The sequence below is a fragment of the Micromys minutus genome (assembly GCF_963924665.1).
Source record: "Micromys minutus genome assembly, chromosome: 8".
Classification (NCBI taxonomy): domain Eukaryota; kingdom Metazoa; phylum Chordata; class Mammalia; order Rodentia; family Muridae; genus Micromys; species Micromys minutus.
The window spans coordinates 11771271-11794616 of record NC_137977.1 but is presented as its reverse complement, the minus strand read 5'-3'; the positions used below and the strand labels follow the sequence as shown (position 1 = coordinate 11794616).

General features: G+C 45.4%; 1 protein-coding gene across 3 annotated transcripts in view; it reads right to left on the bottom strand.

Annotated features, from left to right (window-relative positions):
- MAPRE2 (microtubule associated protein RP/EB family member 2) overlaps positions 1-23346 on the bottom strand; it is a 124874-nt gene that overhangs the window by 60891 nt on the left and 40637 nt on the right. For 2 of the 3 annotated variants that reach the window (XM_080920193.1, XM_080920195.1), the window contains exon 1: positions 22261-22471. The exons of the other annotated variant lie outside the window; for it this stretch is intronic. In XM_080920193.1, the coding sequence (XP_080776319.1) occupies positions 22261-22382 (122 nt within the window). In that variant the 5' untranslated portion in view covers positions 22383-22471. Of the gene's footprint in view, positions 1-22260; positions 22472-23346 lie in introns of those variants that run through there. 3 annotated transcript variants of the gene reach the window in all.

Here is a 23346-nt window from a genome sequence, read left to right as displayed (position 1 = left end):
CTCCCCAGTCCCTTCCACTTTTTTCTACAAACACAAATTTCTTATGCTTTTCTAAATACTAGCCACCGATGAGAATTAACTACTCTTACCCTTTCCACAGGTATGTTCTGACATTCTAAGGTTTCATTATAGTTCTTGCATCTTAACCTACATGAAAATTTAAAGGTGAGAGAGAGCTCCCACCTAGCATAAGTGTTTTGTGCTTAAGACAGGGGGGTTGCTATCACCTCAGAGATAAAGTCATCTTACACCGCTCCGGAGGAAAGCAGGGCGGGCATCACAGTCCTTCCTTATATGAGTGCTATGTGGCACCCGAAGGGTTTCTGTACCAGTTCACCAGGAGACACACTTCAGGCCACTGTGTCTGCCTTTGCATCCTCACAGGACACAGAACACAGAATAAAGACAAAGATTATAATAATTTTAAAATATCGATATTGTTTTTTATTAGGTTTGTTTATTTTATTTTGTGTGTGTGTTTTGCCTGGATGGATGTATGTGTACCATGTGCTTACCTGATGCCCCTGAAGGTCAGAAGAGAGCACTGAAGTCCCTGGAACTGGAATTAGGAATGGCTTGGATCCCCTGGCTGGGCTGCCTTGTCTGGACTCAATGGGAAAGGATGTGCCTAGCCCTGCAGGGATTGGATGTGCCAGAGTGGGGAGACACCCTCCTGGCGTGGGGGTCCTCCTTCTCACAGGAGAAGGGAAGGGGGAAATGGAGGGAGGGACTGTGTGAGGCAGGGACCAGGAAGGGGGTGTTGATTGGGATGTAAGTGAATTAATTAATTAATTGACCAATTAATTAATGGTACAGAAAAGGAAATATTAGAGGGAAAAAGGCTGTGAACCACCATGTGTATGCTGGGAACTGAATGTAGACCCGAATGTATGGGACAATTTGTACAGGCCTAAAGGTCTATAACCAGGACAGTCCAGCTACAGCGTGGGGAAGAAGCTCCTGTGGTGCCCAAGCAAACCGTTTCTCTATCAGCCATGGGATTCAACATCGGGCTCACTCAGAGGCTATACTGTCAGATTCCAAATCACACTGTTCTCTGGTCAAAAGTTTTAGGACTGTCAAGGTTAGAGTACTCCAAAATAAGGTGAGGAAAGGAGCTGTGTTTTAAACTTGTAATAGGGCTCTACTCAAAAGATCTTTTTAAGATTGTTTGAATAAAAGTAGATTTTTTGTCAATAGTCTTAGTACACACAAACATGTTTAACATAAAATACATGTATCAAGTTGGTGATATAATAATGACCTTTAGCTTATCAGTTATAGTCTCTAGAATAACTTCAATCATAAATATATATATATATGTTTTAAAGTACATCTATGTCCACAGATTAAGATACTTAGTCAGTTGGGCGTGATGGCATATGACTTTAAGCTGAGCACTTGGACCGTAGAGTATGTGAATCTTTGAGTTCTAGGAAAACCTGGTCTACATAGTATGTTTCAGGCCAAAGAGGGTACATGATGAGATGTCTCAAAACCAAAAATCCTCACACAATAACAAACAGGAGAATGAGCCAAAGGCAGGAGGCCCATGCTGTTCTCCTATGGTCTACTCTGATCTGAAGATGGGTGGGAAGCCCCATGACAGCACACACAGGTCCCAGCTCCTCTAGAATGAAAACCCCCAGAACATCTCTCATGACGAACTGGGGGTTTCCACAGAGAGCCAGAAAGTTCCATTTTTATCTGCTGTAAGGGGAAGGACTGAGACGCTGCTTCACCAAGGAAAGAATATCTCTAGATCATGCCCATTCATCATTCATTCATCACTGTCTCTTCATTCATCCATCCATTCATTCATTCCTTTCTCTTCATTCATTTATGACCCAGATGTGGGGGCAGGGAAGAAAAGATTTGTCCAAGGCAGAGATTAAGTCTAAGCAGAGGGATTCAGAGAGTGTCATTGGAAAACAAAACAAAACAAAACAAACAAACAAAAAACCTTGACAAGACACAATCATCCCCAAGAGGACTTTTCAGTGTAGATGGTTTCGGTATATCTTCTGATGTATGATGAGGAAAGAAATGAAAGACCCCCAAACTGTCTCCATGTAGTAACTACACAGCTGTGGGCAGACTCACAAACTTTACTGGTGTTTTATCTCCTGCGATGGGATGAGGTAGATGAGGCAAGCCAAACTCCTTGGGAAGAAGGGGAGGCCTCTGAGGTGGCAGAGGTCTGAGCCCAGAGCTAAGTTCCCACAAGGATGGACCGGAAACATTGGGCATCAAGCATGTTACTAGACTACAGGCACTAAAGTACACCACTCAAATCAGGCACCTGCAGTTCAAAACTAGCAAAGAAAAGCAGGGAGAGGTCTTCACGGAAGGTGCGGTGAAGGCAAAGGTTTAGAGGAAACTGAATTTCAGAAGGGAGCTGGGTTGCTGGCTGTCCTCCAGGCCTTTCTCGGCTGTTGTGTTATTGTCTGCTTGATGCTATCAATGTGAGCATAGGGTTCTGATTAGCTTTGTCATCTAAACCTGTAAGTCCTGCTAATAACCGCCATTCCTGGAGACAGTAAACAGAAAAATAACGTAAGGATGTCTGCCCCTTTGACAATTAATCATTACTTCTAACTTTTTATTCTATGTGTGTGCCTGTGTTTACACTGTATGCACGTGTGTGTTTACACTGCACGCATCTCCTGAGCATGTCCTCTGTTTTGTTATTGACCAAGAAACCTTTGGGTGTCAAATACAGGTAGACATTTTTGCTATTTTGATTTTTAACTCAGAATTAAGTTGGTATCTATGAGCCTGAAATGAATCAGAAGCTTGACTCTTATCCAAGAAATATGAAAATTTTAGAATTCTAAAGAGGCCTTTGGTCCAGGGATATGAATGGAAGCTAAGTTCATATAGTGGGAAAGTGGCTGAGGTCTCTCATCCACATACACTGTGCACACAGTCATGCAGGCAGTGGACACATGTCTCTTCATATGGTCAGAAATGCAGCTGATTGTATTTGCCTAAAGATCCATCTGTTCCAAGCAGTGGGTGGCTTTGTCCATGTTCTGAAAATAATCCCCGTAACCCAGGGCTTGTTCCCATGCCACAGGACTTGGCTGGTCTCCTCAGGGCACCAACTTTTGCCCAGCAGCCCCGCCTACCCCTCTTGGCTCCCTCTATATCCTCTTTTCCTCCATATGCCTTCTGTTTACTTTCCCAGCCTTGCTTGGCCTTGTTCCCTGTCACTCTGACCTTTCTTCTCTCCCAGGATCCCAAGTAATTCAGGGCCCAAGTCACCGCACCCAGCCTGGCCCCTGGTTAACCTTTCAGGGAGTGGGCACACTGGGTACCACTGCTCACGCTGAGCTGTCCACCACACTGTAGGATCCAGTGCTGAAGAGCATGTGGCAGTCGAACGGGGCTCAGGTGCTGCTGTTGCTCCTCTGTCAGCATCTTCAGTTTGCCTTCTATAACCTTCTGGTGACAAGGACCAGTGACAGAGAGCAGCTCCCAGCTAATCATGAAGAGGTGACAGGGGCACAGACAAAGAAATGGAAGCTCCTTCCAGAACTTGGCACTGTCACCTGCACCTGATGCTTCAGGTCCAGCTTCCGAGTCAACTGCTCAGCAAGGCCCCCTGTGCCCCCAGGGCAAGGTCCGTGCTGGCAGAAACTTTATAGCTTATGTCTTGTTTACTGCCATAGCTCCAGGGTGTGCACAAAACTAAGTCCATGCCGAATGAATGGGCGTTTGCAAGAGTTTTGAGGGGAAGAGAAAGCTGCAGGACACTCAAAATCATACCATATGGTTCGGATATACCCTTATGGAGCTTGAGGGAACAAATTAAGGCTGAGCGGACTAACGGACCTTGTCTTTTGAATTTACAAAAAAAAAGGGGGGGGGCTGGTGGGTTAGTAACGTGAATTCTTCACAGCAGCCATAAAATGTCCCAGAGCTGATTGGCAGACTCAGGAGAGCTCTGACCTAGGCAGGCATCAAGGGCACCAGCTTCGAGATCCAGAGCTAGACCCAAACACCCCAATGGCTGGATAAACTGGGCCATCTGTGTGACCCCCACAAGAGACCTCCACTGATGGTGAAGCATGGGGACAGGATGGGGTGACACAGACAGTATTTAGGACAGTATTTAGCGATTACCCATTTCTACTGCAGGAGGAAATCATTAGCACGGGTTTTGTCCCCTCAACCAATGCCTTACAGCTGCTTTGGTGCCTTGACGCGGGGAAAGTTGGAGGTTCTGTGAGGTCACAACTATCACGTTGCAGAGTGGGGGTCTGGAGCTGGGGTGATTCTAGGATGACTGTTCTCAATGAGAGCCTCCCTCCCCCCAGACTGGAAAGAAGAGGGAGTAAGAGCAAGAGCTGCAGGGAAGACACAGTTATGGCTCTAGTAAGCTGTTCTGTAACTTTATCAAGTCCTCATTTTGTACAGGGGACCAAACCCAGGTCTGGAGTATGCTAGGAAAGTGATCTACACCTCTGAGCTACAGTCCCAGCCTTCTAATCTTATTTTGGGACTGAGGCTCAGCTAAATCCTCCAGGATAGCCTTGAACTCCTGTAGCCCGGGTAAACACTAAATCCAGCTCCTCACCCTGGACTTAAACCCCAGTGATTTTTTTTTTTTTTTTTAAATGTATGTTTCCATGAAGAACAGCCTGAACAGTAGAGCTTTGGTGAGATTTCCTCAGTTCATTGCTGGGAACACTTTCTGGTGAGATCACCTGGCAGCCGGAACGCATACGCCACGTTTTACATTTCTAGTTTCTATGTGTTCTGGAGCCAAGGTTCCCAATTTACTTTTTGTGATAGATTAGCAAAACTTGACTGCTTACCGTTTTTTTCCCAAAGCTAATAAAAGGATTTAGATTGGTATCTTGCCTACGTGTTTAGAATAACTTATCCTTAAAAATAGAATCTTGGTATCTCACCCTCAAAGACTGGTGCTTATCCAAATGCCTGCACCTTCATTGTGGTAAAAATAATTTTTAAACACGTGAGAACATTTTGAAATGAGAGGGAAGTACCATAAAACAGACTATTAATGAGACAGTAACGTGCAGGCTAACATTTAAAGATACTCTAGTAAACTGAAGTCCAAATTGAGTAACAGACTCTCATCCCCTGAGTCCTTCCTCTGCCCATCCTCTTGAAATTCTTTCCAAAGTAGGCCCCACCAAAAGGGAAAACTTCAAACTGGGGAACGGAATGCTACGAACTTTTCAGGTCCTCCCTGGACTAAAATCGCTTCCCCTTTGGTGTCTCAGTCGCCCTGTCAGCTACAAAATTTGGGGTCAACAATTATGCAATCAAGTTACCAAATAAATAAATAAAACACAAATAAATAAAGATATCCCACGATGTTCTAAGTCAGATTACGATTTTGTGTTGAGCTACATTCTAGCTCTCCTGGTCCACATGGCACCAGCAGGCAGCAGGTTGAACATCTTTTAATGATAATCTGTATCGAACTCACAGCACAACCCCAGAGACCACAGTTCATATTACATATGTGAAGAAAGACATCTCTCCTGAACATGACAAGAAACAGACATGCTGGTGACAAGGTAGCTGAGATGAGGTAAGTGATTTGGGCACAGGTCTGTGGCTGCAAGCGACAGTTCTGAGACCCTCTTCCTCTGCCAGTTCACACAGCAGCTTCCCCCAAACATCCTCTCAGCAGAGGTGTGATGAGTCTGAGGAGCTGTAAAGATGCAGGAACTCAGCAGGGGCTCCTTCCTTCCTGCCCTTTAATTCAGTCTGAGGCCTCCAGTCCCCCACCCCGGAATGGTTCTATCCACATCAGGGCCGGTCTTCCCATAACTACTCTGGAAACACCCCACTGATATACCCAGAGAAGCCGTTCACTGGTAATCTTCTCACAGTCAAGTTGACAATAAAGAGTAAACTAAGACTATTTTCCAATTTGTTTTGTTTACAGTTCTGGGAATCAAACCAGAGGCCTTAAACATGCAGACAAGTGTGTTACTACTGAGCCACATCTCAGCCAACACCTTAGTGTTCTTGTTTACAGCACTAACTACCATCTTACATATTTGAAAATTGTTTCTGTTTTTAAATCAACAAACTCATTTACCATTACCAGAACTAAGACACCAACAGACTTTTTATATCAGAATTATCTGGAGAAATAATAATTATCTAGAGAATCATCCATACCAGAGTCAGGAAGCAGGAAGAAAGAAGGAAGGGAAGAAAGAAGGATGAAAGGAAGAGATGGACAGTATTTCTTTGCTTTATTCTCTTTAGTCTTGTTACAGGTCAAAAGTTACAGTACTTACATGCTCTTGCACAAATACACACACATAGATACAGACACACACACACACACACACACACACACACACACACACAGAGCTACACCCAGTGAGAACAGAGCACAGGGAACTCTAACTCAGAGCTGGTTTAGCTACTGACTGACCTGCTAAAGAACAGCAGAGTGAGAAGGAAGTCGGGTGCAAAGGCCACATGCAATTCCTGTTGCTCAGCTTTGGAGCCCATGTGCACTGATGAAAAGTGTCACTCTGAAGTAGTCATGTCCTGTCCCCACACCTAGCTTCTAGTGAGTCCCAGGATTCATTTGACTTAAGAAAATGTTTTAAAAATTAGTCTTGAACTCAACCATTAACTAATAAATCTAATTTCATTTTGACTGTCAAATTTGAGCCAAAAATCTGACATCACAGGGGCCTCATGGAGGTCATATTGAAACAATGTGACATTTCTTCTCATTATTTCCACATTAGCCCCCGTGATAGTCAATATCACATTAAGCATGATAATCTCCAGTTTGTTAAAACACCAATAGTTCAATCACATGCTTTTGTATGTGCATAAATGCTGAGATTATTAAATAAGTTCAAATAGTTTATAATATAATAAAGCAAAGAAATGACTTTTTAAAATGTCAAAGTGCTTTTTCTTTAAAAAAAGATTTTTGTGTTAAAAATTTTGCACATTTTTTGCACTATAGAAAAAGCAGAAAATACAGAAAAAAAGATTTAAACATTTTAAATATCTATAATTCAGACTGGAGATTAACTCAGTGCCTACCACACACAAGGCTGAAAGTCTAATTTTCAACAAGGATAAAAAGAGCCATTTATTAACCAACAGATTGGGAAAAGATCTTTTCCAATCCTACATCTAATAGAGAGCTAATATCCAATTTATACAAAGAACTCAAGAAGTTAAAGACTCCAGAGAATTAAATAACCCTATTAAAAAGGGGGGACAGAGATAAAGAATCCTCAACTGAGGAATACTGAGTGACTGTGAAACTCCTAAAGATGTTCAGCATCCTTAGTCATCAGGGAAATGCAAATTAAAACAACCCTGAGATTCCACCTCACACCAGTCAGAATGGCAAAGATCAACTCAGGTGACAGCAGATGCTGGCGAGGATGTGCAGAAAGAGGAACTCCTCCATTGTTTGATGGGGTTGTAAGCTGATACAACCACTCTGGAAATCAGTCTGGCAGTTCTTCAGAAAATTGGACGTAGTACTACCCGAGGACCAAGCTATACCACTCCTGGGCATATACCCCAAAGATGTTCTAACATACAAGGACACATCCTCCACCAGGTTCATAGCAGCCTTATTTATAATAGCCAGAAGCTGGAAAGAACCCAGATGTCCTTTAACAGAGGAATGGATACAGAAAATACGGTGGTACATTTACACAATGGGTATATTTACTCAGCTATTAAAAACAATGACTTTATGAAATCTTAGGCAAATGGATGGATCTAGAAAGTATCATTCTGAGTGAGGTAATCTAATCACAAAACAACATACATGGTATGTATTCACTCTTATGCAGATATTAGCCCAAAAGCTCAGAATACCCAAGATACAATTCACAGACCACATGAAGCTCAAGAAGAAGGATGACTAAAGTGCAGATGCTTCAGTCCTTCTTAGAAGGGGAAACAAAAATATTCTCAGGAGGAAATATGGAGACAAAGTGTGGAGCAGAGACTGAAGAAAAAGCCATTCAGAGACTGCCCCACCTGGGGATTCAGCCCATATATAGCCACCAAACCCAGACAATATTGCTGATGCAAAGCGCATGCTGACAGGAGTCTGATATAGCTGTCTCCTGAGAGGCTCTGCCAGAGCACGACAAATACAGAGGCAGATGCTCACAGCCAACCACTGAAAGGAGAATGGGGTCCTCAATGGAGGAGTTAGAGAAAGCATTGAAGGAGCTGAAGAAGTTTGCAACCCTATAAGAACAACAATACCAACCAACCAGAGCTTTCAGGAACTATCCAAAGTGTACACATGGATGGACCCATGGCTCCAGCTGCATATGTAGCAGAGGATGGCCTTGTTGGGTAACAATGGGAGGAAAGGTCCTGCCAAGGCTCAATGCCCCATTGTAGGGGAATGTGGGGGCCATGAGGCAAGAGTAAGTAGGTGGGTGGGTGGACACCCTCATAGAAGCAGGGGGAGGGAGGATGGGCTAGGGGCTATGATGGGAAACCGGGAAAGGGGATAACATTTGAAATGTAAATAAAATATATTCAATAAAAAAGATTTTTAAAAAAAGAGCCATTATTCCCTTTCTCTGTCACAACCCTTATCTTTTTAAGTTTCTGTTAGGTAGCCAGGCATGGAGCCACAATCCATTAATTCTAGTACTTGGGAAGCAGAGTCAGGATGATTAGGAATTCAAAGCCATCTCTGGCTACTCTGCCAGTGGCAGTTTACAGTGGACCTGTGCAACAGGAAACTCATCTCAGCAAAAACAAACCAAAACAACAAAACAAAAAAACACGGTTTTGTATGTATAACAAAATATCTTATGCATTTTCACAAACACACTTTAAACATGGTTCTTACACATAATTAATGCATACACAGTCTTCTATACACAATTATATAATCAATGCATATATATACTACTTTACACATAACTTCATAAGCAGTGCGCACATACAGTCTTCTACACAGAACTACATAGTCAATACATACATATATTCTTCTACACAGACCTATGTAGGCAATAAATACATATAATCTTCTCTTCACATAAAGTTGAATACTGTCCTTTCTCCTAAAGTCCTAAAGTGTATTGGCAGCCTCCGAATGAGATCTTATTTGCAAATAGGATCTTTATAAATAAATTAGTTAAGAGGAAGATACTGGATTAGGGTGGACCTGATGACTTTTGAAATGATGGTTCAAGAAAAACACACAGATGAGGAAGGAGGCAGGGACTGAGTATTAAAACTATAGACCACAGAACATATGGGGACACCAGGATGGGAAGGGACATTAAAGATTCTTTCCTGGGGTTGGCGAAGGGAGCATGGCACTGCCAAAGACACAGGGCAGATCTAGCCTCACCAGCAGGAGAGGTCAAAGGTTAAAGCACCCAGTGTACGGCATTCTGTTATGGCAGCCTTCATAAGAGCAGCGTCGGGAGCACCCAGCCTGTTCCTGTTAACACCTTGTGAACACATTTCCTGTCTTCACAGATCAGGTTTTTATTTACGTGTGCAGATATATCACAATAGACCCAATCCCAGAACCATATATTAATGTTTAATTTAAAGAACACCTCTAGGGGCTGGAGAGATGACTCAGTGGTTAAGAATGCTTACATGCTCTTCCAGAGGACTCCAGTTCAATTCCCAGCACCCACATGGCAGCTCACAACCGTCTGTATCCCCAGTTGTGAAGGATCTGAAATCCTCACACAGATATACATGCAGGGAAAACACCAACACACACATTAAAAAAAAAAAAACCAAAATGTCTGTTCATTGCTTATGTTGCTCAGTTAATTATTTCGTGGCACAAAAAATGGTAGCTGATTAAATCATGACTGTCCACATAGAAAGCTGTGAATGTTTTCAACGATGGCCCAAGAAAAACACACAGATGAAGGAGGAGGAGAAAATGAGTCCTGACTTTCCGGGAGTGTGTTGTTTGTTGGAGACTCAAAGTAAAAGAAATCATTATGGTGGGCTCCCTACTCAGCAGGGAAGGAAACAGGAGAGCGTGCGGGCGTTTGCATAAAAGCCGTCCTCAGCACAGTAAACTAGAGGATCACAGGATGTCCTGTCTGAGAGCACTCAGCTTCCTCTCACAGAACAGCCCCAATTACGGCAAAAGGATGTCTCCACTCTCCACACGGTTTACTGGCCGTGGCGGCTCAGTCCCAACTAGAACAAAGAGAACCACCTTCTGCACACCGGGTGCACAAGACCACTCTCCTCAAGGAAGGCTGCCAACATTTGACCTTAAAGGTTTGGCCGTAAAAGATAAACTAACTAAGGAAATAAGCTATAATCACAAAAGTCTCCTTAGCAGGCCTAGGGCATTTGTGAAGTCACAGTGAACTTCTGTGCTGAAGTCTCACTGGACTTTGAGCAGATGTGGGAGTGTAACTGGGCGTGAAGACTCTGACAGGAACTATGCTCACCCTCCCTGAGGCAGCACCCACAGGCCATCCCTCCCTGCTTAGCCTCGGGCATCGACTACAACTATTTTTCCCCCAGAGGAGACAACAAAGCTTCCAAATTAAGACAGACCTGGTGGCAGTTCCAGCTGCTCAAGAGCCTGATGCAGTAGAGTCCCAAGTTCAAGTCTCAAAATCTAAAGATATCAGGCCTGAGTATTTACCCTAAAGACTCTAAGTCAACACACCACAGGGACATCTGCATAACCACGTGCAGTGTAGCACAGTTGACAACGGTTAAAAGATGGAACCAACCTAGGTGTCCCTCAACAATAACAACAACAACAAAAAACTGGATAAAGAAACTGTCTATAATCACAACAGAATTATCTTCAACCGTAAAGAATGGTGTTCACATCGTTTGAAAGAAAATGGATATAACTAGAGGTAATCAAAAGTAAGTGAATTAAGTCCACCAGACAAAAATCAAATGTGTCCAGATGACTGGAAAATACAAGGAGCTCAATGGCGTCCTAACGCTGTGACCCTTTAAGCCAGTTCCTTACATTGTGGTGACCCCCAACCATAAAATTATTTTTGCTGCCACTTCATAACTGTAATTTTGCTACTGCTATGAATCTTGGTGTGAGAACTTTTGGATTAGAGGTTGGCTGAAGGGGTTTCGACCCACATGTTGAGAACCTGGTGTGGGAGAAGGTAAGATGACCAGGTGAGGCGGGCTAAGAGGAAAAGGACAGCAGCGTACAGACGGGACGTGTTCCAGCCGACTGTAAACGGGCGCAGCTAAGCTCGATCCCTAACAGCACGCCACAGAGGAGCGGTTCCTCAAATCAGAATGGAGTAAGGGCCGGGTGGCCGCCACCGCAGAATTTCAAACGAGGGCCAAATTTCAGTGCTCCAGGCAAGATTTTAAAAACAGGCAAATGGCTCCTAGTTGGCTTTAAAGGGAATAGAAACCATTGCTACACACACTTCATTCTTAAACTTAGTAGTAAAGCCTTTGATCTCCTGTAAGAGGACCCATAACATAAAGGAGAGATTACCTACATAATTACAGTGTCCTTCACAGAAATAAAAGAGCAGTCTATCTCTGTCAGAACAGAAAAGAAAACCCAGCTCTCAAATCTAGCACCTTCACATGGCACTGAAAAAATGGATTTAATAGTTTTTCTAAGTTAGCATAATTATTCTGTTACAGTTTCCTGCCTAGTCCCCAGATCTGAGATCTCAGGCTGGCCTCAAACTCGTAATCCTCCTGCCTCTGCCTTCTTCAGCAAATCCTAGCGGCGTACGCCACCACAACTGGCAGATCTGAGATCTCAGATGTTCCAGAACCTAACGTTTTGGTGTAATGATGGGATGTCAGAGAGTCTTGGGGGTAGAGATGCTCTAGCAAGTGAGCTCTGGAGGCACCCCGAGATCTGAATATACTGGAAATGAGAAACGGTTCTGGTGCCAGGGATTCTGCATGAGGGCATTTTAGCCTGTACTTAGAAGCTGACGGGCAGTTCTCCAGCAGCCTGTGGGCTGTGGTCAGTAGAAGCAGCCTTTCTTCTGGAAGGATCTATGTGCACAAAATCCACCTGCATTAACATCTAAACTGAGACTACATTTAAAATACACTTTGTGTTTTGTTTTGTTTCAAGACAGGGTTTTTGCTGTGTAGCCCTGGCTGTCCTAGAACTCCCTCTGTAGTCCAGGCTGGTCTCAAACTCAGAGATCCACCTGTCTTGGCCTGCTCAGTGCTGGGATTAAAACTACTGCCTGGCTCAGAATATACTTTTATCCATCCTCTTGTATAATGGCTTTTAAAAATGGGCTAAAGAGTTGGACATGTCATTAAAGAATGCACTCAAACAGTCAATATGCATACAGAAAGATTCTCAGCATCAGTCATCAACCAAACTCCTCTACACTAGCATAAAGGATGCCCTAAATCGGAAAGAATAACAGGGCGCCTGGCAAAGGCTCTGATAGAGAGGGAGGCAGGCACAACCACTCCAGCAACTGCTCTCAGGTTAAACCCTGGAGGCCAAGATCTCAGTTGGTCAAAAGAGCTTGCTGAGCAAGAATGAACATCAGTGTTTTCAAAACCCACACAGAAAGCCAGAGCTGGGGAGGTGGAAATGGGTGGCTTCCCTGGCACTCACAGGTTTGCCAGCACAGCCTAGTAGGTGAGTTTCAGAGCTAGTGAGAGACCCTATCTTTAAAAAGCAAGTGTCTCAGAAACACTGGAGGTTGTTCTCGGCTGCACTCTTTCTCCCTTGCTCAACCCATACAGTGAAACACAATCACTTCACTCCTAGCCCCTTAGGAAAAACATAAAATCATATCCCCACAACTATTTCTACATGAGTATTCACAGACGCTTTATCCGGAACCACTCCAAACTGGAGATGCTAAAGTTTGGACAAACAAATTATGGCATGTACACGATGGAGTACTATACAGCGGAAAAGAGGAAGGAGCTATACAACTGTAGATGCAGCCAGTAAGGACGGGTCTCAAACTCATGCCATGGAGTCGAAACAGCCAGATGCTGAGCCAGGCATTCCATCTGATTCTATTTCACATAAGCTGATGTGACAGAAAGTGACTCAGGCGGTTCCTGGAGCTGTGGGGGGCAGAAACATGGGCTGTAGAGGGCACAGAGAATTTGAGAGCAGTGATGGATATCCAATCCCACTGAGCTATATGCTTAAAATAGATAACAGCTTATTGTTTCTTCGTGAATTCCTAATGAGGTCGACAGAGGGATTTCTTAAAGAACATCTGCCGTGTGTCATGTACTATGCCAGGTATTTAGGACAAAAGATCACAGACTGTAAAGGCATGTAAAAAGTCACAGATTGAAGCTAGTAACCAGCATTCTCTACAGGACTGACTTTGCCCCAGGCAACTGCAGTGTTCTTATCTTCCTAGCATTCAGTCCACATGACAACCCTGTGAGGTTGGTGCTGTTTGCTCCCTAGGTACGGGAGGAAAATGATGCTTAAAGAGGCAGAAGGCATTTGTCCTGGATCTCGCAGTCCTATGTGAGGTTATGACAGAGGATAGATGGCATGTGGCGAAGCCAAGCTGTGCCCATTTGAGTCCAAGTAGCTTGCTGGCCGGGGATTCTGAGCATCCCATCAGACCTCGATATTTGGTAGGAAGGAGGTACCAGACTGGACAAAAAATGCATAGGCACTGAGGAAGTAGCAGCCATTAGTGATGCTCATGGGACATCCTTAAGTCACTGCCATGTGCCTTTCAAAAATTCCAGGGAGGGGCAATCAGTTCCCCAAATACAAACACGTACGGATTTGTCACGAGTTCCAGGCCCCCATTTGAGAACTGGGGGAGACCCATTTGGTCTCCTCTGTCTGGGGCCATGCCCACCCTAGGTTCACTTACTGCTCATCATTCGCTACGCTGGAACTGCTGGAGGAGCAGACTCATTCTGCCCATTGTGAATGAGAGAGTGCGGGTTGGGGGTGAGGGAAACCCTCTGCCTGCTTCCCATCTCACACACCGCCTCCGAGAACCCTGCCCTCCCAGGACCCCTGCATCCATCTGCTTCCTCCTTTTCCAGCAGAGCCCTTCTGTCTACACACTCCAAGGCTTGTTTGTTTCAATACTGGCAGCGGCAGGTCCACGGCGTAGTTATTGCACGGAAAGCTGTCCTTTGTTTCTTAACTGGCAGTGTCCCTGGGGATGCTCTCAGACTTCATCCAGCCTGCTGGGTGAGGAGGCTGCCTGTGCAGGAAGGCATGCTCTGAGAGGACGGCTGCCTGCCTGCCTGGTCATCATCACAGGATCTGGGGGTTACTCTAAGGTCAGATACTGATAGCCCCCCCCCCCCGTGTGTGTGTGTGTGTGTAACTGCCCCAAAGTGGGGGATTAGGTGGAACAGAAGTCAGAGTGACAGAAAATGGCAGTTCCTTGTCCTCGAACAATGTCAGGACCACACAGCACCTGACAAACAGCAGGTGCTTAATAAACAAGAAGAAAATGAAACTGCAGAGAGGATATTGAAAAATAATCCTCACGGAGGATTACTGTGCAGTTAGGCTTAGACTCGCTGAGCATACTAAGCAGGCTGGACTCACCCCCAAACCCAGCCGTGTGCAATGGAGAAAGCGAAATGAAGCTAGGGCGAGGGTGGCTCCTTCAGTCTCCAACCTCAGGGCAGACGGAGTGGGGCACTGCTCATCTGTGACTTGGGGTGCTGGTGGGATGCCTCTGTTGGGGAAATACTAGTTGTGCAAATGAAGCATCTAAGTACATCCCTGGAACCCATGTAAAAGTGGAAAGAGAGAACAGGCCATATGAGTTTGCCCTTTGACACTGATACACACACACACACAAACACACACACACACATGCAGGTACACATAAACACTAGACACATAATAAATTTTAAATCTTAGCTGGGCAATGGTCGTGCATACCTTTAACCCCAGTACTAGGGAGGCAGAGCCAGGCTCTGAGTTCCAGGCCAGCCTGGTCTACACAGAGAAACCCTATCTCAAAATAACCAAAACCAAAGCAAGCAAACATTTTCTTAAAACGGTCTTGCAGCTGGACCAGGATGGAACATGCTTGTAACTCCAGCAGTTAGAAAATAGAAAGTCAAGGAATTCAGGACCAGCCTTCAATATACAGAGAACTTCAGGCCAGATGGGTGGGTATGTGGGGGCGGGGGTGGGAAGAAACGGCTCAGTTGGTAAAGTGCTTGTCACGAAAGGATAAAAACCCGAGTTTGATCCCCAGCACCCCCCAAAAAGTAGGGTGTGGTAGCATGTGTCTGTAAGTTCAGTGCTGAGGAAGCTCCCTGGGGCTTGCTGGCTAGGTCTGGTTAAATCTGGTGAGCCATTGTCAGCCATACCCCAGAATAAAACAGACACATGGGTCTTCTCTGGAGCCATGTGTGGGCATCTCTCCACCTTGGGTCTCTCCACCAAGACTCTGCCCTCCCTCTGGAAGTGGGGTGCTAGCTTTATTGAACCCTGGATTCTAAGGGCCCATGAGCACACTGGCAGAGAAAAGGAATTTTGCTGAAGGGGAAATTTGGGCTTAAATATTAACACAATGGCACCTGCGTAAGGTTCTATGTTGGCAATTTAAGGAGTTTCACTAGTTCTAGGCCGGGGACATGTCTGGACACCCTAGAACAAGGACAGGAGAGTGGTAAGAATCGCAGCAGGGAGCAGCCCATCTCAGTGATGGGACTTTGTGCGGCACCGACGAAAACCCTTGCCTTTACGGTGTGCTCGTAAGCAAAGCACAGCAGCGTTCATATTCAGAGTGCACAGTGAGATGAGTCTTCACAGCGCCTCCGGCACCTCTGAGAATTACCCCTCCGAGCTCTACCAGCGAAGGCTGGCTCTGGATACAAGCGATTGATAGATGTCAAGTGAAACAACACGAAGTATCGGGAGATGCTGTCATCTGGGCTCAGGCAATAGCAAGCATCGGTTGGAACCCTCAAGGTCAATTCTATGTGTGTGTGTCTGTGTGTGTGTGTGTGTGCCTGTGGTGTATGTGGCTTATTGTTTCAGCTGGTTTAAGACCTTTTCTTTGCATCCCTAGTGCCAAGATTACTTCCTCGTAGCACAATTAAAATTTAGATTTTCACAAGTTCTGTCCCATAAAATGTCACAGATGCCAAAATGACTTCAGAAATAATAGTGCTGTTACTGAGTTTTGCCAGTGTGTATTGCTACATGTGCTATATGTCCATATGTATGTGCACGTGCGCGTGCACAGATTTCTGTGGTACGGTTGATGTACCACACTGAACCTGATGCAGCCATGCTAGACGCAGACACATCAGGAAGACTGAGTTTGAACTCTATTTTAACTAGATAAACACCGAGGGCACCCCACTTAAGAGTTGCCGTCAATTGGATCACCCTATATATCTGTCACCAACTCCTCCTACTGCAGAAGAAAGGAAACACCTTTAAGAAAATCTGTCCTGGTCCAACTGAATAAAATCCTAATTAACATAGGGTGATTTGATATGGGAAATATATACATTTTACTATTTTTGCCCTGGTCTAGAAAAGCTTGCTCAATCTTACCTTACTGATTATTTTCATTAAAAATAAACAGTTCATCTTTGGAAATGCAACTAGCAAAAAGTTTGTTTCACTAAGCAAACTTTGTGTGACATTTATTTACGCTTTGCACATGAGAATTGGGGATTTCCAATTGAGAACAATTCTCTCAAAATAGAACTACCAAGGGCCACGATGTGAAGACAGACAGACTCTTAAGACGAGTTGAGAAGTAAGGCTTACAGAACACCAGGGGGATGTTCATGCCGTGTTGTTAGAGAACAGTGTGTGCGCAAGCAGCCGAATGTATTTGTATTTCATAGTCAATAGTTGAGGGACAGCCTGAATGCATTCTCTTCTCTTTCTACGTTGAGACAAGGGCTCACATAGCCTAGGCCAGCCTTGAACTCCTGATCCTCGTCTTGCGTGTTGGGATTACAGGTGGGTGCAGCCAGATCCAGCTTTTGAAAGGAGTCTAACATTATTAATTCATTGAGGGAGGGAAATGCTATTTTTCATAAAAGGGTTACAAATCTATTTTTCCTTGAAAGTGAAATCAACAAAATGTAAGCCATGATCAGATGACACAGGGTCAGGCCACTGTTGTGACCTCCGTCATGCTGAAGATGCTGGGTTGCCCAAGACCCTTCTTGGGCCACACCCATGCATCCTTCTGCATCCCACACCCAAGCATCCTTCTGCATCCCACACCCAAGCATCCTTCCGCATCCCACACCCAAGCATCCTTCCGCATCCCACACCCAAGCATCCTCCTGCATCCCACACCCATGCATCCTTCCGCATCCCACACCCAAGCATCCTTCCGCATCCCATACCCATGCATCCTCCTGCATCCCACACCCATGCATCCTTCCGCATCCCACACCCATGCATCCTTCTGCATCCCACACCCAAGCATCCTTCCGCATCCCACACCCAAGCATCCTTCCGCATCCCACACCCATGCATCCTTCCGCATCCCACACCCAAGCATCCTTCCGCATCCCATACCCATGCATCCTTCCGCATCCCACACCCATGCATCCTTCCGCATCCCACACCCATGCATCCTTCCCGCTGACGGACCAGGTGCTCTGTTCTAAGTTTTTGATGATTGATAGAGACACAGGGGCTCAGGTACATTAGTCCCTTAATCAGACTACCAGCTAGGAAGTGACCCCAGTCACTGTCCCTCTGTGAGGCAAGTGCTTTCCTTGCTTTTCCACCAGGAGAGGTGCCCTGAGCCAGGCAATGGCCATTTCCCTTGTCCTGCTCCCTATGAGTCTTGAGTTTTCTCACTGCAAAATGAGGGTATCTTTTCTTACTCTGAGTCACTGTGGCTTAGGAAATGCAAACCACTATTGCTAGCCGACTAAGCAAAATATTGACAGCAATGTCAATCTGATAAAGGAGGCTCTGTTTCTATCCTGGCTTTGTTAGCACTTAAGGTTCTTCGAGGGGCATCTAGCAAAGATGCTAACCTGAGAAGACACTCAACTATGGATTGAATTTTCCCATCTAAATGGAATATTTGTATCTTTCCCAGCAGTTGTCCCTCCTTGAATCTGAGGGACTGTTTCTGTATCACATGGTCCCTAAGGACAGAAAAGATGCTGCATTTGGGAAGCAAACCTGAATCAAGAGGAGGAGCACACATTGCTGTTCTGCTAAGATCCTGTACCACAAATGGATACCACTGAGCAGGCCAGCTTCTCCCCGAAGGCACAGCATCCACCCTGCTTCCATAGAGGCTCTGAGGAAGGACCAAGTCTTAAAGTTGAGCACCTAGTACAGCGTTAAGTAGCCTCCAGGGCTTTATGAGCACTAAGTCAAATATTAAAGACAAAAACCAGTATTTGTAAAAGTCTCCTTTGACACTAATCCACAGACAGCTAACGGAGACAGGTGAGGTTAGACCTTTGCTGTGTCTAACTTCTGTTCTAGGGGTATCATCTGAAGCGTACACCCTGGTAATGTGAGGCATATTACCATAGCTTCAACTGACTGGAACAAACTTCACAACCGGACATTTTCTAGATTTGCACATGGGCCATTTCTCTATGTTCCTAAACAACAGCTTACTTTAAAAAACAAAACAAAACAAAAGTGGCAAAAGCCGGATGTTCCAAGTGAATATTTTGGGTTTACACTATACTTCTGCTTTCTTTTTCAGCTCACTTCCTGGGGCCCAGGAAAAAAAAAATTTTTTAAAGCATTCAGACACACGCGCTACTGTCGCTGCATGCTGGAACACCCATTCTGAGATAGGCCTCTCTGTACGGTCATTCTCAAAAGCCCAGACTATGCAAACAAAGATACATTGGGCAGAAGGCCAGCTAATAAATCTCATTTCCGACCGGCATCTGTGTGGAGCAGAGCTGTAGGGAGTAGCCTCCCCAGGGAGCTCCAGACCATTCGCTCTCTGAATTAAAGAGTGTCACCTCGGATGGCCCTCACCACATTTATTTTTTTTAAGCAGCTCTTAAATATATGGATTCCAAACTGCAGTGGGGAAGCTGGGGCTGGAGACACTCTCTCGTGCGGCAGTGGTAAAATGTGTGCAGGCAGCGTTACTGGGCCATTTTGGTACTTCATTGCTTTAAATGTAATTTCCAATACAAGGCTGATTTTTTATTTTTTAAGGGAAGCTTGTTATTGTAATTAAAGTGCACAGGGGTTTTGATAATGATCTGTTACCTATTACTACAGGTACTGGTATCTGACTCATGATGATTACACCTGAACAACAACTCATTTTTATAGTGAACAATATGGTACTTGGCCCTGGGGGATGGCTCAGTTGGTAAAGGTGTGAGCCACTAAGCCCAGAGACGGAGTTTGATCCCTAGAACCAATATGGTGGACGGAGAGAACACACTCTGGTTTTCGTCTATGGTACATGTACCCACCCACCCTAAATGAATAGAAGCCTCATCCCTTGTGGGAAGCCATCATCCCTTCTAGGTGTTCACATCTTCTCTTGCCTGCAATGCCAGCAAGGTCAGGTGTGTTCCAGTCTAAGCTCTGGAGAATGCCCCCTCTTTGGTAACAAAGCATTCTTCCTTGTTACATATCTATGTGTCTCCGCGGAGGATGAAACCTACCTCGTTAGCAGCTAACCTCACGTCTCCTTAAGAATAAAATTACACAGTCTAGAGTGATGGCTGAACAGTTAAAGGCACTGGCTGCTCTTACAGACAACCCGAGTTCAATTCCCTGCACTCACAACTGTTATAACTGCAATCCCAGGGAATCTGACAGCCTCATCTAGTCTTGGAGAGTGGTATATGAATGTGATGTACAGACATACGTGCAGGCAAAATACACTCAAAATGGGGGAAAAGAGGACTAAAAATCGTCGTCAGAAGCAATACCAGGAAAAAGACAGAGAGAAGAGTGGCTGGAGTTTACCTAGGTACCAGGGAAGCTGCCAGGACCATAACCTTTTCTGGTCTTACCAGGGCCTTCAATACATTCAGGACCCCCCAGCATCTGCACAGAAAACTTGCAGGCATATCTCACTGTAGAGAGCTACCTCAAGCCTATAGCCAAGGTCAAACTTTTACTTGGTTAAATCTCTACTGTGGCTTTCAAATTGCCTTCCAAGTTTGCTCAGCAGTCAGATGGTTCCATTATTCCAGTCTCAGGATGCGAAAAGGATAAGATGCTTCCTGGACAGAAAAAACGTGTCCTGTTCTTCCCTTCCCTCGGGTCTCTCCAAAAACGATGCAGTAGTTACATGCTACTGCTCACTGACTTTAAAGAGACCAGACCAAGGGGAGTATCCAGTGTGTCTGCTTCCAAACATGGCTCACACAGCATTCGGCACAAATGGGACCATGAGGACTCTCCCTACAGCACCCAGCAATCCTGTTCTCTGAGAGTCAAACACAAGGATGCTTCCAGGAAAGTACTTGTTTAGTCAGATCTTTCCTAAAATTCAGGCCTTGTTCTTTTTAATTTTACATAATTTCAGGCGCCTATATAAGAAATCAGAATGCAAAGCAAAAGTCACTTAATAACTGGGAGGAATAACTCGAATTAAAAGCACAAATTTGGTTTCATTTAAAAGTGAACCCCCCCCCCCTTTTCCCTCTTTCACAAGACAGGCCCATTTGACCTTCTGTCAAACAGTTTTCCGTTACCACTTTGAGTCGGTTCACATGAGTAATAAAATCCAACTAGGCAACTTCCTCTGACCCACGTGGTACAGTGCGTACTCCATCCTAGGAGCAGCAGCCACCGACAGGGCAGGGACTGAGTCACTTCAGAAACGAGGGCTTCAAATGTGTCGCTGAAAAAACCGTTCGAATAAGTGCGGCACCGCAGCAGCCTGTTTTGTTTTTCTCTACATTCTCTTTTCAGGTTTTGAGGTGGATGTTCCCAAGACAAGGAAGACGAGGAGGATGAACCATGGTTTACATTAGAACAACCATCGCTTGAGATCTGTAAGGATGCTATGTAAACTCTATTCATCGGAACCATAAGACATGAGACGGAGTGACCCAATGGGTACAGCCAAAATCAACTTTAAGTATTTATATAACTACCAGAGACCACGGGGCAAAGGGTTGCTTTTAACGTTCCCCTCCTCTTTTGAGTCAACAAATGGCGTCTCTGCTCAAAGAAAAGGAAGTGGGCGCTTTGGGTTCTATTTTTATGATGTACATATAGAATCTGAACACAGAATATTCTGCCCATAATACGATTTGGGAATTCAGATGGAAGGCTTATTTTTTTTAAAAAGAGTTGTTTCCTGTTGCTCACTGGCTGGGAGGATGCATCTTACAGGTATGTGTGCTCTACTTTAAAGCAAAAGCCTTGGTGATGGTTATGAAGGTTGCATTTAAAAATAACCACCTTAGTACAAAAGAACTTCAGAGGAAATACAACCTAAGCTATCTGTCTCCCGGCTAAGTCTGGCCTTGAGCTTCCTAATACCCGAGCTACACTCAGCTTCACATTGTTATCCTTATCAAACAATGCAAACAATTTTAATGAGCTTATCTATGGGAACATATTGCCAGATATGTTAATGCGAAATAGATGCCAACAGCACAGGCGACTCATTAATCAAAAAGCTCACAATACAATGACCAAAAGCATTCCCATCCTCAAATTAGACCTCAGCAAAACATCAGGCATCACCTTTCTACTGTAAATAAAAAAGAAGGGCTCCCCCACCCATGCAGCGGCCATAAAACTCTCCAGAAAAATGCGTAGCGGCGCGGTTTTTGTTTTCCTCCTAGATCTGAAGCAGTCCAGCCTCTTTCTAATCAGCCTAGGCTTCTATGAAGAAAATTTTGGTGAATGTCTGACACTGTGACCTCTGCTGTCAATCCTTGCACCAATCAGCGCGCAGAATTCTTACAAAGCTCCATCAATCTGGCGGTTTAACATCACACACTGCAGCTTCATCTAGAGGATTCCATCTTTTCCTGCATGCTCCCCAGGTTAAGCGCAAGCGCGCTCCTCACCATCCTCCCTTTCTCGCCATTCTCCCGTTTGTTTGCTCCTTTAGTGCCCGCCACCTAATGGTTCCTTTAAATGCTAAAAGGGAGAAAGGAGGGGAAGTGCAGAGCTTGTGTCCCTTCGGGGATGCGGGAAGATGGCATGCAGGGAAGAGATGGAGGGAGACCCCTTGTAGGCAACAAACCTAGCCACCCACTAAAGCCTCCATGCTCACGCTACGGACACAAGACCCTGCAACCAAGCAATCCCGGCCTCCGCGTTACGTAACGGGACAGACCGTCCGCAGCCTCCCGTGCCAGTACCTGTAGGACCGCTCCCCGCGCACTGTGTGCTTCCGGAAAGGAATGATAGTCCCGTTATTATCCTGGATGATGTCGTTGTTGTTCTCGCCATTTGGGGACAAGGTTTGGGTCGGCCCCGGCATTGGCGCTCTCCCGGCAGAGGGAACACACGCGGAGGCTGACTGGGGCGGAGGGCTGTGTCTCCCCGCTGCTAGCTGCTCACCCTGCAGCCGCGCTCTGCTCCTGCTCCGCGCCCGGCCCCGCCCTCTAAAGGCCCCGCCCTCGAAGGCCCCGCCCTCTCACGTCAGGGCGCCTGCAGCAGCGGCTGTGGCTGGTCACGTGGCCACCTGTCGCCACAGCAACCCGCTAACTCGTCAGCTTGCCTAGGTTCACGCAGAGCGGCGCAGCACGAGCGCCCCGGGCTGCAGGCTGCAGAGCAAGGGGCTGGCCGGCTTCTGGCATGGACCCGCCCTGCGCCCGAATTCGAATGGCTCTTCCTCTAGCCGCTTCCTCTTGGACCAGGCTGTCCCTGCAGCTGAACACACAAAAGGACCCATACCCAGGCCTGGGGAAGCTCCAAGGCCCCGGACAGGAAACGTGGTCAGGTTGCAGGACAAACCCACAAAGACCTGGTGGCTAGCTTTAAGACAAGGTGGAGGACTAAAGGGGTTAAGTTTTCCCGCGTCCTCTCCTCTCCCAAGCAGCTGCCTCCTGCTTAAAAGGAGCAGAAAAATGAAACCCGTGAGGAAGCTGCATCTTCTGAGACCATACTGTGAGGACAACCGACCGTTGCAAATTAAATGACTCTGTGCAAAAGAATTCCCCAAGAGGGCTTAAAAAATTTATTTATGTATGTAACTACCAGTTTACAGTATTACCATTACAGGAGACCCTTTATTTTCTTTTTTAAAGCAGGCTCTTGGTCGGTCTAGGCTGGTCTTGAACATATGATCACCTTGCTAAACTCTCAAGTGCACGCATTATATATGCCACAAAGCTCAGCTGCTGTTTAATTCTTTACCCTGCCCTCTGATTCACATCCCTGATTCTGTCCCTTACTAACATGCGAATTAAACATTTAACGTTGGAAAGCTCAACACTCTTTTA